General features: G+C 40.6%; 1 protein-coding gene and 1 long non-coding RNA gene across 3 annotated transcripts in view; one reads left to right on the plus strand and one right to left on the minus strand.

Annotated features, from left to right (window-relative positions):
* Positions 1-15,221, plus strand: part of LOC139805297 (uncharacterized) — a 51,779-nt gene that overhangs the window by 9,668 nt on the left and 26,890 nt on the right. Inside the window, exon 2 of the long non-coding RNA XR_011729765.1 lies at positions 4,905-4,994. This is a non-coding gene — a long non-coding RNA (uncharacterized lncRNA). The remainder of the gene's footprint in view (positions 1-4,904; positions 4,995-15,221) is intronic.
* IFT81 (intraflagellar transport 81) overlaps positions 7,088-15,221 on the minus strand; it is a 36,973-nt gene continuing 28,839 nt past the window's right edge. For both annotated transcript variants that reach the window (XM_071763574.1, XM_071763575.1), the window contains 5 exons: positions 14,681-14,767; positions 13,074-13,145; positions 12,900-12,985; positions 9,539-9,584; positions 7,088-8,628 (listed from right to left, as the gene is read on the minus strand). In XM_071763574.1, coding sequence (XP_071619675.1) covers positions 8,446-8,628; positions 9,539-9,584; positions 12,900-12,985; positions 13,074-13,145; positions 14,681-14,767 — 474 coding nt within the window. In that variant the 3' untranslated portion in view covers positions 7,088-8,445. The remainder of the gene's footprint in view (positions 8,629-9,538; positions 9,585-12,899; positions 12,986-13,073; positions 13,146-14,680; positions 14,768-15,221) is intronic.

Genomic DNA, 15,221 nt, shown 5'->3' on the forward strand with positions numbered 1-15,221 from the left:
GCCTTTCTGCTTGAGGTCTAATTGCAACCAGACAAGCAGAAGCAGAAGCAGCAGCTTTGGGCTGGGGCAATAAACCAGAAACACAAACTCTCTCATCCTTTACCATATTCTTGGCCAAACAGTTTTTATCTTGTTGACCTCCCATATTCATGCACCTTTACATTGAATAATATTAAAAATCTCCTCACTTCCTCTCGGTGTTTAAGAAAAACTTTAGATTCTTGTTAATTCTGCTCTGGGCTGTATAATCAAGGTGTGTCAGCTCCAGTTCAAATTAAGACACTTGCAAAAAACTGCAAATGTGGACAGGAGTGGCACAGAAATCCAAGGTTGCCCCAGAGTGCTGTAACCAGCCTGTAACTGGGAGACCTGATCTTTGTTTGCATGCATGCACATGCACACACTGTTGCTATTTGGGATTGCTTCTCCTGATCCTTATCTCTCGGGGATTATAAAAAGATCTCACGGTAAGAAAAAAAAAAATCTCACATTTAGTTTTGTTGACTCCAATAATTCAGTGAAGGCAGTTGTGCTGCTTTTTATGCCCTGAAATTCCTTGTTGCAATTTCCTCAAAAACTCTTTCAAGAAACAGCTTTGCATTTGCCTGTAACATATTTGTTTATCTGCATCTGCTATGAGCTTTCCATTACACATTTCCATGACTTATCACATTGCAAATGTACAGACATTTTACTGCTGAATTACTTTTTAGGGAGTATCAGGGGTCAGGTGAGGATACCCAAAGCGAGGACACTGATTGCTGCATGGGGACATGCTGTGACATTTGCTCTGTCATTCCTTTATGTTCTAAAAAAAAAAAACCACTTTGGGCTAGGTGAGGGTTTGGGGGTCTGAGCAACCATGCCCAGGACATGATTTAGGAGGTTCCTCAGGGATATTAGGTTGGGAATCTGATCAGGTTGGAAAGCTGGTTTCTGCTAACACAGTCATGCTCACATACACACAGGTTCACAGGGCTGGAGCTGCTTCTCATAAACTGCCCACAACTGCTTGATGTGACAGTGCCATAAAATCAGGGAACAAGATATTCTCCAGTTAGAACTTGAGCCATCAGTCACAGTAAATATATAACAGATACAAAAATATGCATTGACAGTAAGTGTGATCCAATTAATATAAACAAAATAGAAATTAGTATAAACAATATATTCCTGAGTAGCACATTCTGATCTGCACTTGTATACACCACTTCTGTCAAGCAGATTCCACTGGGATGTTTAGATTTAGTTCCCATATTACACTTTGGTTTTCATCATTAGGTAACACCAGACAACATGATCATTGCAGAGTGTAAATATTGTACAGGAGAAAGGAGAACCACTGTCCTCTGTCAGCTCAGGTTTTACTGGCAGCACTGACACTGCATTATCATTGCAACAAACTAATTCCATTTTGTTAGAGAGAGCAGTATGCTGATAACAAAGAGCAACACAAATGAATTAAAACATATTGATTACGTAGGAAATGAAGTAGGAAGGATTTCAACCATCTCCAGTGGTGAGATGCAATAAAATTTCATAGATGCAAGTGCACAGTTGGCAAACTGAACTCAGAAGAGAACAATCACCTCTCTCTAGATGTACAGGGAACCTGGCTCCTGACCTCGGCTGTTGAACTTGAAGCTGGACAAACACTATTTCTCCTGTGATCTGGACAGGTGGCTGGCCCATCACACAGCAGGCTCCTCATTTAGATTTTACATCAGTTCTGGGTGAGCTCTGCCCTGAAGCCAGATTCTCCCTGTCTAAAAGCAAAGCCAAAGAATAATGCTTCTTTCTTTAACACCAGTCCTACAGCAATAAAGGTTTTGCTGAAAGGGCCACTGCTCACTTAGATTACACAATAGTTTTAAGGGACATGTGACACAGAGGACTATTTATATGTCCATTTGAAAGTAACTGTTGATTACTTAAAATAATTCTTACCCTAACCAGATGGACACCGTGAAGAAGGTACAGAAAAACAATTCTCCAATAGCATAAAACGCTGTCATATTTGTGGGTTCATGAGAGGATTAAAGAGTTTAATTTTACTCTCTTAGACCAAATGAAGTCCTAAATTGGAAAAGCAGCTCCATCCAAGGTCGCCTCTGTTGTTTCCAAAAATATCTTGAAACAAACGCAAGAGGGGCACTTTGTTGGGTGTTATCTGGACATATATAGTTTCAATCAAATTCTTCAAGAAGTGTCAGAATAAAAGTCAACCATTTGTTTGACACTGCCAAGTGAATCCCTTCAAAGGTTGGAAATAACTTTGATAACAGATTTAAGAATTATGTGGGGTTTTTTTACACTTAAAAAAAAAGCGACATTAATTTGGGATGGAATTGTAAACACTTTTTAGACATTTCATAAAAGGATGGTATCATTTTTTCCACTTCAGGAGATTAAATGTTACAAGGTTGTGTTAATGATCTCAGGAAAATATTTATAGTGCTTTTTCCAGTATATGAGTTCTCTCCCTCTTTTTGTACTCTATGATCAACTTCACTCAATTAAATCGACCAGCAGAAAAGAACCTTTTGTGTCCATAAATTTTAAAGCAATGAATTTCACAAACATATGGGTAAAGTACAGTGTAGTAAATTAAATATAATGAAATAAATGTAGTAAATATCCAAAAGGAACAGTAAGCACAACAGTAAAAACCCACTGTGAAGTCTGCCACACTCTGCCTCTTTGTTAGGAGAATTCAGATTGCTTTTTAGTTATTAGCTGGGGAAGATATTTTCCTAAGGAGACCTTCTTTTGAGATGATGTTATAATAAAATAATAAATGCCCAATTTTCACTGCTGTTCTCTGAACATTAAGTAGATCTCTCACTGTCTTCTAGCTCACTCATGCAGATACCTGAGCACTCTCATCAGCCCACGGGAAATGAATGTGAAGCAGAGAAATCCTTTAGGGCAAGAGATGTAACACAAATGTAAAATTAGTGGAACAGGTTGTCTGTGGGTGACTTTCAGTGTTCTGATGCAGTTCTGCTTTCTCTTTAAAATGCTGTTAAAACATGGTAAGCTTTAAAGCAGAGAATAAGGGGAATGGGTATGATAGATTATAAATACTTCAAAGTTTTTGAATGCTGCAGTCCACAGGATGCAGCCTTGCAGCAATGCATCATTTCAGTAGCAGCTGATAGGAAAAATGCATCACTTTAATGTGATTTGTGAATTTTCAGTGTTTAGAATCTCAATCACCACTTTTCACTGTTGGTAACTCTTCACCAAGGGCTCTGAGATTTCTGTGACAAGTGCAAGGAAATAACTAAATGCTGGTTACTTAACTGGAAATGCTGCCATAGTGTAAACCAAGCATAATGCCAAATTCTTAATATTTTATAAACCTAGAGTTTCAACTGCTATCTGAAAAAAACAGCAACCCAGTAAAAAAAAAAAAAAAAAAGCATTAAGCCCCTCCAAATTTTAATTGCAGAAAATCTTAAGAATTTTGTGGGTTTTTTTTTCAGTATGCACCAGCTGTAAAATTCATAAAAAAGAAATTGTGAGACTGAATCCTCCATGACTTCCCTTACATGATTATTACTTGTACCTGATGTAGCCCTTCATGGTTCTGCTGTTGGTCCCTAAGTGCCTGGCATCCAGGGACAAGGAGCAGGGAGAGAGAAAGAAATTTATCTTGGAAAACTCTAAGATCCCATTTTCCATGCTCCTATGAACTGCATTTTTTCTGGTATTAGCAAAATGTGCAAGATTTGGCTTTATCCTATGTCAAGAGTAGACTAGTTAAGTGCTTATTGTATAAATGAATGGTTTTAAAACTTGAGCAGTTGCAGTAAAATTTATAAGCATAAAAATGACATTATTCTATCATGATAGACTAAACTGAAACAATGTAATAGACATTATGTAGATCCATTGCAGGAAAAGAGCTCCGGTTCTTGGCATTCAGCACATGCTGGTTTTGTCTATCCTGATTTGTAAAACCATACTTTTTTAAAACTATGAGGAATGGAAATGCAAAAAAAAAAAAAAGTTAAAATATGCTTTTTTAAAAAATAATGAATATAAATAATGCATAAAATTAGTACTTTAATGCTAAACACTATAAATACTCCAACACTTGACTTATGCAAGACAGCCTCCCCTAATAAGAATCAAACCAGATTATTAATGACTTCTGTATTTGATTTTTTGTGGTGAGAAAACCTTCCCCAAGCATTTAGTTTTTATTATGGGTTAGACTGCACCTAAGAGAACATCGCTTGCTGTTGGATGAAAGTCCTTTTAGATGAAGAGAACTCCAGTTCTTATTTATTCTCTGTGTCTTCTACATATGATGCTGGCCCTTTAATTCCTGCTTGTTCTGTCAGGAGGAAGAATACAGAGCTAAACCCAGCAGACCTTATTTTGGCAAAGCTCCCACTGAAGTCAGTCAGGATTTTGGGAAAGTAAGGACAGCCTGATTTGTTTCACAGCTCCTGCTGATTATTTGGAATATGTTTGCTCCCCCCTCAAACACCAGAGCTCCTCACTGGGTTTGACATCACCACGGCACAGTGCCCTGGGGTGTGTTTTTGTCTGTAAACTGGCATCATGGAAACCAGTGCAAGGCAATTGTAGAAAAATATCCTTTTCACCCAGTGACCTTGGAATAAAACAGATTGCCTTGGGACTTTGGACTTTGCAACCGTGGAACTAAGTCCAGAAGCAGAGCATTCAGGGACCCTATTTTAAATTCATGCTGAGAAATCAAAGAACTCTCTTAAACAAGTTGGAAATAGGTCAAATTCTGATTGTTAAAAAACAACTACCCAACTGGGTGTTGCCCAGACAGGTGGTACCTTGTGATAAAATTGTTGATTCTGTAATACTTCCTCACTGGAATGCTGTTCATGAAAATTTCAATTCTGTTTCCATTCCAGACTGCAGCAGAGAAAAGCAGCTGAAGAGTTAATAAGTGTTCAGGAGGAAACCTTCTGCTACCAATGATAACAACGGGGCACACATTCAGAGTGAGTTCTTTTCTTTTTCTTTTTTTTTTTTTTTTCACTGAAGTCTGAGCAAATTCAGGGCCAAGGAGAGAAACCAGATCTGCAAGCATCAGCTCCCTCCTCATCTGCAGCCAAAATGACAGAGGAACAGCTTCCCACACCCCACTGTGTCAATGTGTCACCACCTTCCTCCCAAGGGGACAGCTTTTGGGTGACAGCACTTCAGTCTCTGGTCTTTCAGTCAGATGTCTGTCTGCCTTCCCGTGGAAGCTGGCTGCAGGCTGCAGGCCAAACATGGCCAGAGAGGTGATTTAGGAACAGGGCTGATCCTGCCAAATGGTTGTGCTGAGGACAGCCCCCAGGTAGTCAGCAGAGCCCTCTGAGTCAGGCATGAGATGGTGCTCTGAGGAGGAGCAGCTCTGAACTTCAGTTTCTCAACCAGCAAGTCACCCAGAGAACAGGTTTCATATTGCTGACTGGGGAGTATCCTATCTGTGCTTACTAATCAGAACATCCTCATTGCAGGACATTTTCTAGGCATTGAACTGTTGCTAAATACTTCTGCAGAACTGTGGCTGTAGAATACCTCTACAGCCTTTCACTGTAGGAAAGTTCTTGTCAAGAAAAGTTCAGGAAATCAGTATATTTAAACATAAAATGATAGCAGGGCCCAATTTTTATATTATGGGCAGCTCTATGTGTATGACTGTGTTAGCAGGACTATCTGTGTGCATAAAGGTATAGAAAGTAATCCTAGATTTGGGTAACTGTGCTGGAACTATGAAAGTCAAAGATTTTTGAACACTCACATCAAATCATGACCTAGGTGTGGAAGCCAGTGAACAGAATCTATTAAAGTTGCATTTATTAAATGTCCACTTACCAAAAAGCTAAAAATTGTGTTTCAGTTTTTCCAATTTTCTTTTCATAACAGTTATTATGGTTTTCTGCTTCATCTCAGAAAGCCATTTTGCTGCTGCTGTAGTGTATAATCTGTGTCCTTTCTTGGTGCAGCACAAATGACAGAACACTGATCAGATCAGAACAACAATCACGTCATCTTTGACTAGCCAGCAGTAAACTGTTTTTACAAGGGAGAAAGATGAACTATTTTTAGGCTAACTCTGAATTGAAAAACAGAAGAATTATTATCCTGAATCTTACTCTACATCTTTGCTACGAATTTCAGAAGCACTGCTTTTTCCTGGGCAACAGGCCCATCTGTGTAATTCATCTTTGTATAAATGGTCAACTCAAAGAGTTTTAGGGTTTTGTTACAAGTGTTGACTTGAGGTCTCTAAAATCCCCTTTCTCCCAGCCACATCTGGTGACTCCATAGGCTGGTGAACCACAGGCTGATTCCTAAGTAACTTAAATGCCCATTTTTGGTGCTTATCCCATGTTTTCAGCATGTCTCACATCTAGTTATCTATGTTAGCTTTCCAGCACTGCCAAGTACTCAGTAAAATCCTCCTTTACAAGCCCAGGTATGTTACTAGGACAACTTTCTTCAGCTCAACAGGCCCTACAGTGCAGGTGAAGTTTGGAATAATGGTGCAGGGCAGCAGGGAGAAAGTGTACAGGTGTCACTGGAGGTGGTTGTTCTCACACTCCGTAGTCTGCAGGTGTCCTTTCCTCCTTTTCCTGAGCTTCTCCCTTCCCAGTCCATGTGTCCTCCCTCCAGTGCCTCATCAGGAACTCATGGAGGCAGCAGGTGGTGGCAATGCAGAATCTTCTCCTCATCTCTGCCTGTGCCTGTGTCCTGCAGCTCAGCCTTTCTTCCACACTCATGTGTAGGAACAGCTCCTCCTTGTCCTGCTCCTCCTTGTCCTGGGCAAGATTATTGTGCAGCTGTTGGGAGAGACCATCTTCAGCTACTCCACACTGTGGGAGGGCTCCCATGAGGATGTCCTGGGAATGTATGGATCTGACACTCACTCCTTACACATATGCTGCAGTTTTAAACCCTTGGGGAGGCTGCTAAAATAAATTTCATCAATGACCCATTTAAACCTCTTTTGCTTATGGCCCAGCAAGCTACTTGTCACTAACTTGTCACTCACCTTCTTTCACCTAAGAGGCATAAAAAAACCCAGAATAATATTCAGTCAAAATGTAGTAATTGGATTTTATTTTAGTTCTCTTAACAAATATATTTAATGCAAAGGCAAACTAGGAGCTATATAATTACCATACTCTCTCTTGACATAGAAAACAGCAGAAGATCTCATAGATAAGTATCAAAAGAAAGCAACATTATTTTTAACGTCCTGAAAAGATATTCTACGTCAGGAAAAAAAACAAAAAAACCCCCAAACCTATCTAGAAATTCAACAAGCCAAGAGACTGAGGATGATCAGCAGGAGTTCTGGTCCTGCAGGCTCATCTCTCTGCTTCTGATCAGGGATTGTGGCTGAGGTGCTCATCCAAAATGATGAAATGTGAGGGACCCTTTCAAACCTCACCTTCAATCCCCTTGCCCTGGCTCAGCTCTGGGTCTCACAGTGCAGTTTTGAGGACAGTGACCCCTGTGGCTCACGGGTCAAAACCAGAGTGCAAGGGCTGCCCATCTACCCATTTGGCACCCCCTGACTCGTGCAAGAGCCACTGTGCTGTATTTACATCCATCAATAACCCTCCATCCCTGGGATGACCCAGTCTGGGAAGTGTCATCACTCTGGAACCACACAGCACAGACAAAACAGCACAAAATGGCCTCACTCAGTGCAGAAAACCTTTAGACAGCCACTGTTTACACCACCACATGGACAACTCAGAAAAATGAGAAGGTGTATGTGCAGGCAAAGTACATTTGTTAAAAACAACAGCAAAAGATAATGGAAAAAGCTCAGAATCCAAGCAATTGTTCTCTGAACCTACCCCTGACGCTGTAGCAGTGAACTGTCTCCTGGAAGCACAATCACTTTAATTCAACCATGCAAGGAAAGCATGGCCAGGAGTGTGCAGGCAAGGGCTGTGCAACTCAGAGCAAAACCAGCTCCATTCTTGCCAGTCACACTGGATGAATAAAGACAATAGGGAAGGGGAGGGCCAAGCCAGGAGGGCCACAATTATACAATACCGAGTCCCAGGCCTTGCAAAAATGTAACCTTAGTGATAGAGAGTAAGGAGCAGAGCAATTACGCAAGTTTTCTGTGACCCTGGAGAAGGGTTTCTTTCCCTTTGATCTCTCAGCAGATGCATGCCATTCCCAGCCTCATAAAACAAAGATTTACAATGAGGTTCACCCCAGCACAGCTCTCAGAACAGATCTTCCTAACCACACTGTGTTGTCACTTAAAACAATGGAGAAAAAGCTTCACAGAGTTCCTTTCTTTGCTTATCCACCAAAACCAAATAATTCACAACAAATTTATGTAGAAATTACAAAACCAAGAACATTTAGTAAGAGGTTACCTTTAGGAAGCCAACACACTGTCTTCCTACTTCGTGTTGATATCAAAGGAAGAGTTCATAACACAAGCCTGTCTTTGCCTCCTTCCTGAATGACTTGCCCAATGGCTGTTTGATTCTGTTGTTTCAGAAAACATTCCCTCTTACATTCCATTAACTTCTCAAAATCCTGCCACATTTTCATTTGCTTCATGTTTGGCCCATGACTTTCCCGTACAACTTTTTGCTTCTCTCGTAATTTCTGTGAAAAATACAAAAATATCAGAGTTTTAGACAGTGCTACACCACAAAAATTGCTTAGACAGACAGCCTGGAATTACAATGATTTCTATAGCTCCCCTTGCAAGTGATAAATGCATTCACATTAACATCTGGGACTCAGCTATCTGCTCTGTCCAGATTGACAAATAATTCAGTGCTTTAAAACTGTCTCAATTATAGCCTTATCTATTTAAGAAGTTATGCTAAAATTCTGAGCTCATTTCCATAGAGAGCTCTTGCAGTATCAAGTTGCAAGCTGCAGTGGGTTTCCATCATGGTATTATAATCATGAAATTAATGTTTTACGATGAAATCTGCTACTGATTATTAATAGTGGCAGCTCAAGACTGTAAAAATTGCTCACAGGCTGACTCATAAAAAGGAAACTAATAAAAGAGAGATGTTTAGTGTGAATTGGTAAGCCCAAGATCATCCATGCTGACCTGAGCTTCATACAAGCTTAAAAATGGACAAGTGGTTTTGTTTCACACTGCTGTGCCAGTGATCCCCTGGCCTTTAACAACAGGCTGACAGGCTTCATATTTATGGTCTTCAACAGGTTGCTTTATATACAACATCAAATTTGAGCTGGCACAGTTTGTTATTCACACATTTCTGTTGCTTACCCAAATGGTTTTCAGAGAATGTGCTGTCACATTAAGCTGTCTGACTATCTTTTACAAGCAGCTCATGTTCTGGTCTGCAGGAAATCAAGCCCTGGAGAGAAAGCATGATCTCTTTTTGGGGAATTAGTTACCAATGCCAGCAGTAATGGAATTTTCTTTGTAGGCTGCAAGATACTTTTTATAAAAGTCTGACCACAGCCTTTGGTAATAACCCCCACAAAAAAATTATGCAGTGTTTTTCCCAGGTAAACTCTTCATTCTTACCTTCCCAAGGTTTTCTTGTTCAAGGATCATGCGTGTATACTGCTCCCTAAGGGAAATATAAAATAATTTTGTTTGATTTTATTTCATTCTATGTAAGAGGACAAAATAATGATGCAAGGGTGGCAAATCATGAAAGTATCGGGAGGTTCATAAGTGAGACAGAAGCATGAAGAAACCTTCCTGTCATTGAACATTTCCCTTGTCATCCAGGCTCAGATTTCTTTGGTTCTCTTGTGCAGTTGGGAAAAGTGATATTGGGTGAGATCTCTTACATTTTTCAAGCAGGCATGATTATTGATCCTTACAGCTTGGAGACAGCAGCAACATCATTTCAATAGGATGTACCTGATCCCTTTTTAATATTGCATTTCTCCCAGTGATACTCTGAGGTTAGCCACAGTTGCCTCATTTATACAGGTGTCAGAGCTTACAAGTCCACAACCCTTAATTGCTGTGAATGCAGTGGGACAAATAGTGGGAGAAGAGAGGAATGGAAGGGAATAAATAGTATTTCACCCCTTGTTTGAGCAACCCAGTGACTGCAGTGGAACCCCATGCATTCCTCACTTTCAGAAAACAGCCATCACATTGAGGTGCCTAGATACAGGCTTAGAAGCATCACTGGTGACATCCATTATTAAAAATCTTGGCTGAACACCTTTGTCTGCAGCAAGTGGCTGGATCACTTTCTGCCACATGAAACCTGACAACATAATATGTGAAGCATAACAGTGGGACACAGATAGGTTACTATGTACTTACTTTCAAGTTTTTTGAAATGTGACAATAAAAAATCCCTCTTCACTGACTCACTCGTAAAACCATAAATTATTACATTTGGCATTTAACGGGTAAACTGAGAGGCTGAGTTTGCTGGCAGAATACAAAAGAACTCATCTAAAGAACTACCCAAATTGCTCAGAAAAGTAGAAAAATCCAGAAAGAATTATTGCCAGAATTTCCAGAAAGAAATTTCAGCCTCTGTGATTCCAGACTGAAGGATTGCCAGAGCACGGTGAGCAGCCGTGTGGAGCCAAGGCATCGTGTTTCTTACACTCCTTCCATTTCTACAAACTACTCCAAGCTTACAACTGGAGCATGTGGGCCCCTGGCCACCTGGTCCTGCCTGCCACACTCCCTGCAGAACAGACGTGCAAGGAATGAAGCTGGATCATCTTAGCAGCTCACAGGCTTGGACAATTGCAGCCAGAACAAATCGGAGCTGTCTTGAGGCTGCTCCAGGGGCTGTGCTGCACAGCTGATCCCCAGCAGTCCTCACCAAAGCAAAGGCAGAGAGAGCCACACTCAATCTTCTGATTTCCAGTGGTGCACAGCACATGTTCACTGTGCTGTGAACATGGAGAAGTATCAATAGAAGATACTTCTATTTTTAAAGTAAAGTTTTCAAAGCAATCAGAAGATGAGGTGTCTTTCTTCATAAGTTTTTTCTTTACTATTTATAATGATGACTGGAAGGAATGCAACTTAATAACTTCATTAAAAAACACACAACTTTCTATTTTTAGAGAAAGAAAAAAAAACAAAAACAACCCTTCACATTCCTAAGAAGTGACTTGAGGGAACTGAGAGTTTATATTCAATAAAGAGGGTTGGAATTAAGACATTTTTTGTTCAATACGTTGTTAGGAAAGTACTGTTCTATTTATGGTTCATTTTTACTCCGTTTACATTCCAGTGCCTGCTGAAAAATACATTCACATTCTAAAATGATGTCTAGAAACAATAATTATTGGTTTATATTTTTTATTTTATATTTTGCAAAGATCTCTCTTTTCAACTTCGTGATAATTCATTTAAATGCCCCGGGCCTGCAACCTCTTAGAGAAGGTCAAAGATCTGTAGAGTCACTGCTAATTTCCCTACCTTGTGTGTCCACAGTTAGCAAGTGAAACAGGGACAGTGGAGAAAGTGGTAAAGCTCCCTGCACATTCTCCTTGCCATACCTGGAATTACATGGCTGGACTCAGGCTTAATTCCAGCCTTGGCTTTGCTGGCTTCTCTGTGTGGATACTCACACTGTGGATGTTCATTTCACAAGTATTTCAGTTGCAGCATTTTTTTTTTCCCTGAGCATCTGTGAATAAACTCAGACCCTCCCCTTCCCTGCCAGGCCATAAATGGACAGTGCCTGCTGCTTGACCCAGGTTTCCTCTCAGCTGCTCTGCTGAGCCCTCTTGCCTTTCAGGCTAAGGAATATTCACATTATTAGTAAGATTTTTCTCAGCCACTTCTCTTTTCATCCTTCTTCATTTTGCTCTCTAACAGTCTTACATTAGATAAAACTTTTATTTCCCATAGCCTTATTCTGTGAGATGGGGTAAGAGGCTTCTTAGCCTCCACTCACATTTCATCTCCTCTTCCTTGCCTTCTCCCACCCCAAGTAGTTTTAATTCTTTTCTTATTTTTGTTTTTCTTGCATTGTTTCCTACACAGTTTTTAAACATTTCCACACTTCAGGTCCTTGCAGAAGGTCTCTGTGATGGGCATTAATGAGCCCTTTATTTCCTCCTGACCTCTGCATCATGTTTGAGAACCACAGGAGATGCAGCTCCACAGGTTCCAGCTCAAGGTGCATTGGGACAATTTCTGGTTCATGCAGGATCTGATGGAGGAAGATGACTTCATCTCTCAGTGTCTCCTCAGGGAACTGGAGTTTTCTCACTCAGTTTGACAGATCACTATTATCTCTGTCAATGGCTCTGTTCCAGAGTCCATAAAATCTTAGTGGTCAACTACTTCCTTTTTTCACTCGACAATGTGTGAAGAAACAACCTCAGGTGATAATGAATGACATTTGACTGCTCAGCCAGCAGTGATTCCCTTATTGCCACCACTACAACAGAAGACTCCAGAAATTATTTGGAAAGGTTGGAAACCCTAAGAGGGCAGAGATTTTGGAAATTCAATTTATTCTTTCATCTCCTACTGGTTCTCTTCTCCTGTTGTGAATGAAGTATAGAAGATTTGCAAGAAATGGCCAGAGCTTGAGAGCAGCACCTGGCTGCTCTGTGAGAGGTGCTCTGATAGAGCCACATTTCCTGCAGAACCCATCTGAAGCTTCTCTGAGCTTGTGCCAACAGGGGCTGCAAATTAAAACTGCTATCAGGGGGCTACAACCTCCAGCAGGAAGGGAAAATCTTCTGATATGCCTGAGAGAACCAGTAGGTTTACAGCAATATATACTAGAATTTGAGATGCTTATTTTTAGATTATTATAGTGTTTCTAAATTTATCAGGTGAACTCCTCCAGTTCAAATGCCAGTGAGAAAATTCCTACCTCCAACCTCAGTTTATGAATGTCCTTGGAGTTAACACAAAGGGAACCCCTTCATGCACTCACCGAATCGCCTTCCGTCTCTCCTGTGGGTCTGAGGACACATAAGCCTTCATTTCTTCTTTAGCACGCTGCAGCTGTACCTCTAGATTCTGGAAAGAAATGCAGAATGTTAAAAAAAAAAGTTAGAGTTGTTATTTCATCTCAAAATGAGTAATTTGGTCTCTCTTCTGAGCTTACCCTTTTCATGCAGTTGATGTAGCGGTAGTTGCTCTCCTCCTGAGCACACTCCTCCAGAAGTCCCTTCACTTCCTGTCATATAAGAGTGAGATTTCAGAGGACATCACAACTCTAAAGTCCACAGGAGGTGCCCTGTCTTGCATTTAAACCAGCAGAGTCCATAATAGAAACAGCCATAACAATGGATTGATAATTTCTTAAATTTCTGTATAATTCGGGCTTTACAGAAGTCTCTTTCAAAGGGGGAGACAACTCACTTTTTTGGATTTGCAGTTTCAGTCACAGTTAGAGATGCTAAATGGCTGCTAATAGGTGCTTATTAATATGACTGACTTCTAACAGACAAGTGCTGCCAAGACTCTTGTTCCTAAGCACATCTGAAGTGCCAAATCCAGTTGTGAATAAGCATTTCCTGGAACGCATCCACAAAATATATGTTAGGAGCTATGGACGTGTTAACAGAATGTTAATTAGCAATCAATAATTATGTTGAGGATTATGGAGATAGTGAGCTAGTCCTGTCTCTAACCGGTTCCTATAAAAAAACCCTAATAATCCAAGTGGAATTCATGTACTCTGGGTTGCAAAGCAGTTGTCAACTCCAAAGCTCTGTCACTGTGTGATTTTCAGACTATCAGCTGGAAAACTGAATTCTGTGGTTCAGCTGTGAGAGTTTGGTGACAGCCATGTCCAGCTTAATCAGTGGCTGTGACTGTCATCACGTGTTAGAAAGTAAGATTTGTCTGCCAAGAAAAAAAACAGCCTTGATTCCTATTGTAAAATATTTCTTGTGGAAGATGTACTTCATAATAGGTTCATCTGTGGATTCTTTTGTTTGGCCTGGACTAAGCCAGGCAAAGGTACTTCTAGTGCAGGAAAATAATTACTTATATATCCACCAGAATTACATCTTTTTAATTATTATTTTGAAATATACTCCTTATGTGGTCAAGGCCTTGAAAAATCAAGTCCAGACAAAATTCACAGGAGGTGACTTAGTGAGATAAAGCAGATTCATATGAACACTCTATTATTGGTATCTCTGTCCCTACCTTAAAGGATTGTGGTGGTTCAGGTACCTCCTTCCTAAAAGTGCTAGAGTTCAGGCAATGCATAGACTGCAGTCACACAAGGTGCTGGCTACTTCAGTGGTTGTATTTTTAAAACTGTTGTATGCAAACCAGTCACATGTAATGAAGTAACCTTGCCATCAGTTTCAGTTACATTAATTATCCATTGGATTGGTTGTTAACTTAATGAATCTGCTAAGTGCATATAAAGATTTGTCTTGATAAATTAGTTCTTATTTTATAGTCAAATTCTTCCCTAACAGAGACTCTCTAGCAGGATTAGTCATCAGGATTTCTGGCCAGTGCACCTTCTCTTACAGAATTCCTGCTAATCACAGCTGGATCTTGGTGGAGGGACTGATGTCCCACCGAGCAGCTTCAGGCAGGATCTGTGTCCTTGTGCATCACCACTGACTCATTTCCACCTGAACTGGATTTGCACTTTCCATACCCAGAGGGAAAGCAGGGAGGGTTTTGTACCACAGTGAACATGTTGCACAGCATTTATTGCTGTGTACCAACAAACCTCAATCTTACCTGTTCCAGCACAGCACGGTTGCTCTCTAACCCCGCTGCACAGCTGTCATATTGGATTTTTTTTTCATCCCATTCTTGAGTTAATTCCTTATGTGAAAGGGGCAGAAAGGAAATGTCAATGAAATCCTCACTTGACTGACAGATGACATTCAGGCAGGCTGTGTTCTCATCAGTCTCACACATCAGCCTCAGCTCTTGGCACACTCAGGGACACAGAAACCTGGCAGGCACGTGGGGATTCTGAGGCAGGGGGAAGCCAGGCTCCCCCATCCCACAGGATCACAGCACAGCCCAGTGTGTGGGCTGCACAGCAAACACCTGAGCTGGATGTGCTTTGCTGACACTTGCAATAGACCCATCAAAAGTAAGTTTTCTGGAAATTCAGTTGGTAGATAAGTGGACAGCTCTGGTTCCTTCTACAGCAAGGAGCCCACTATTACAAGCTGTGGTCCTGAGTGTCTTTTTTTGTTTGTGTACCAAAAATCATGAAAACAAATGGATAGATCTGTCCTCCCTACAGACTACCACAGGACAGAGCAAT

Source organism: Heliangelus exortis, chromosome 19 (genome assembly GCF_036169615.1).
Source record: "Heliangelus exortis chromosome 19, bHelExo1.hap1, whole genome shotgun sequence".
Taxonomy (NCBI): Eukaryota; Metazoa; Chordata; class Aves; order Apodiformes; family Trochilidae; genus Heliangelus; species Heliangelus exortis.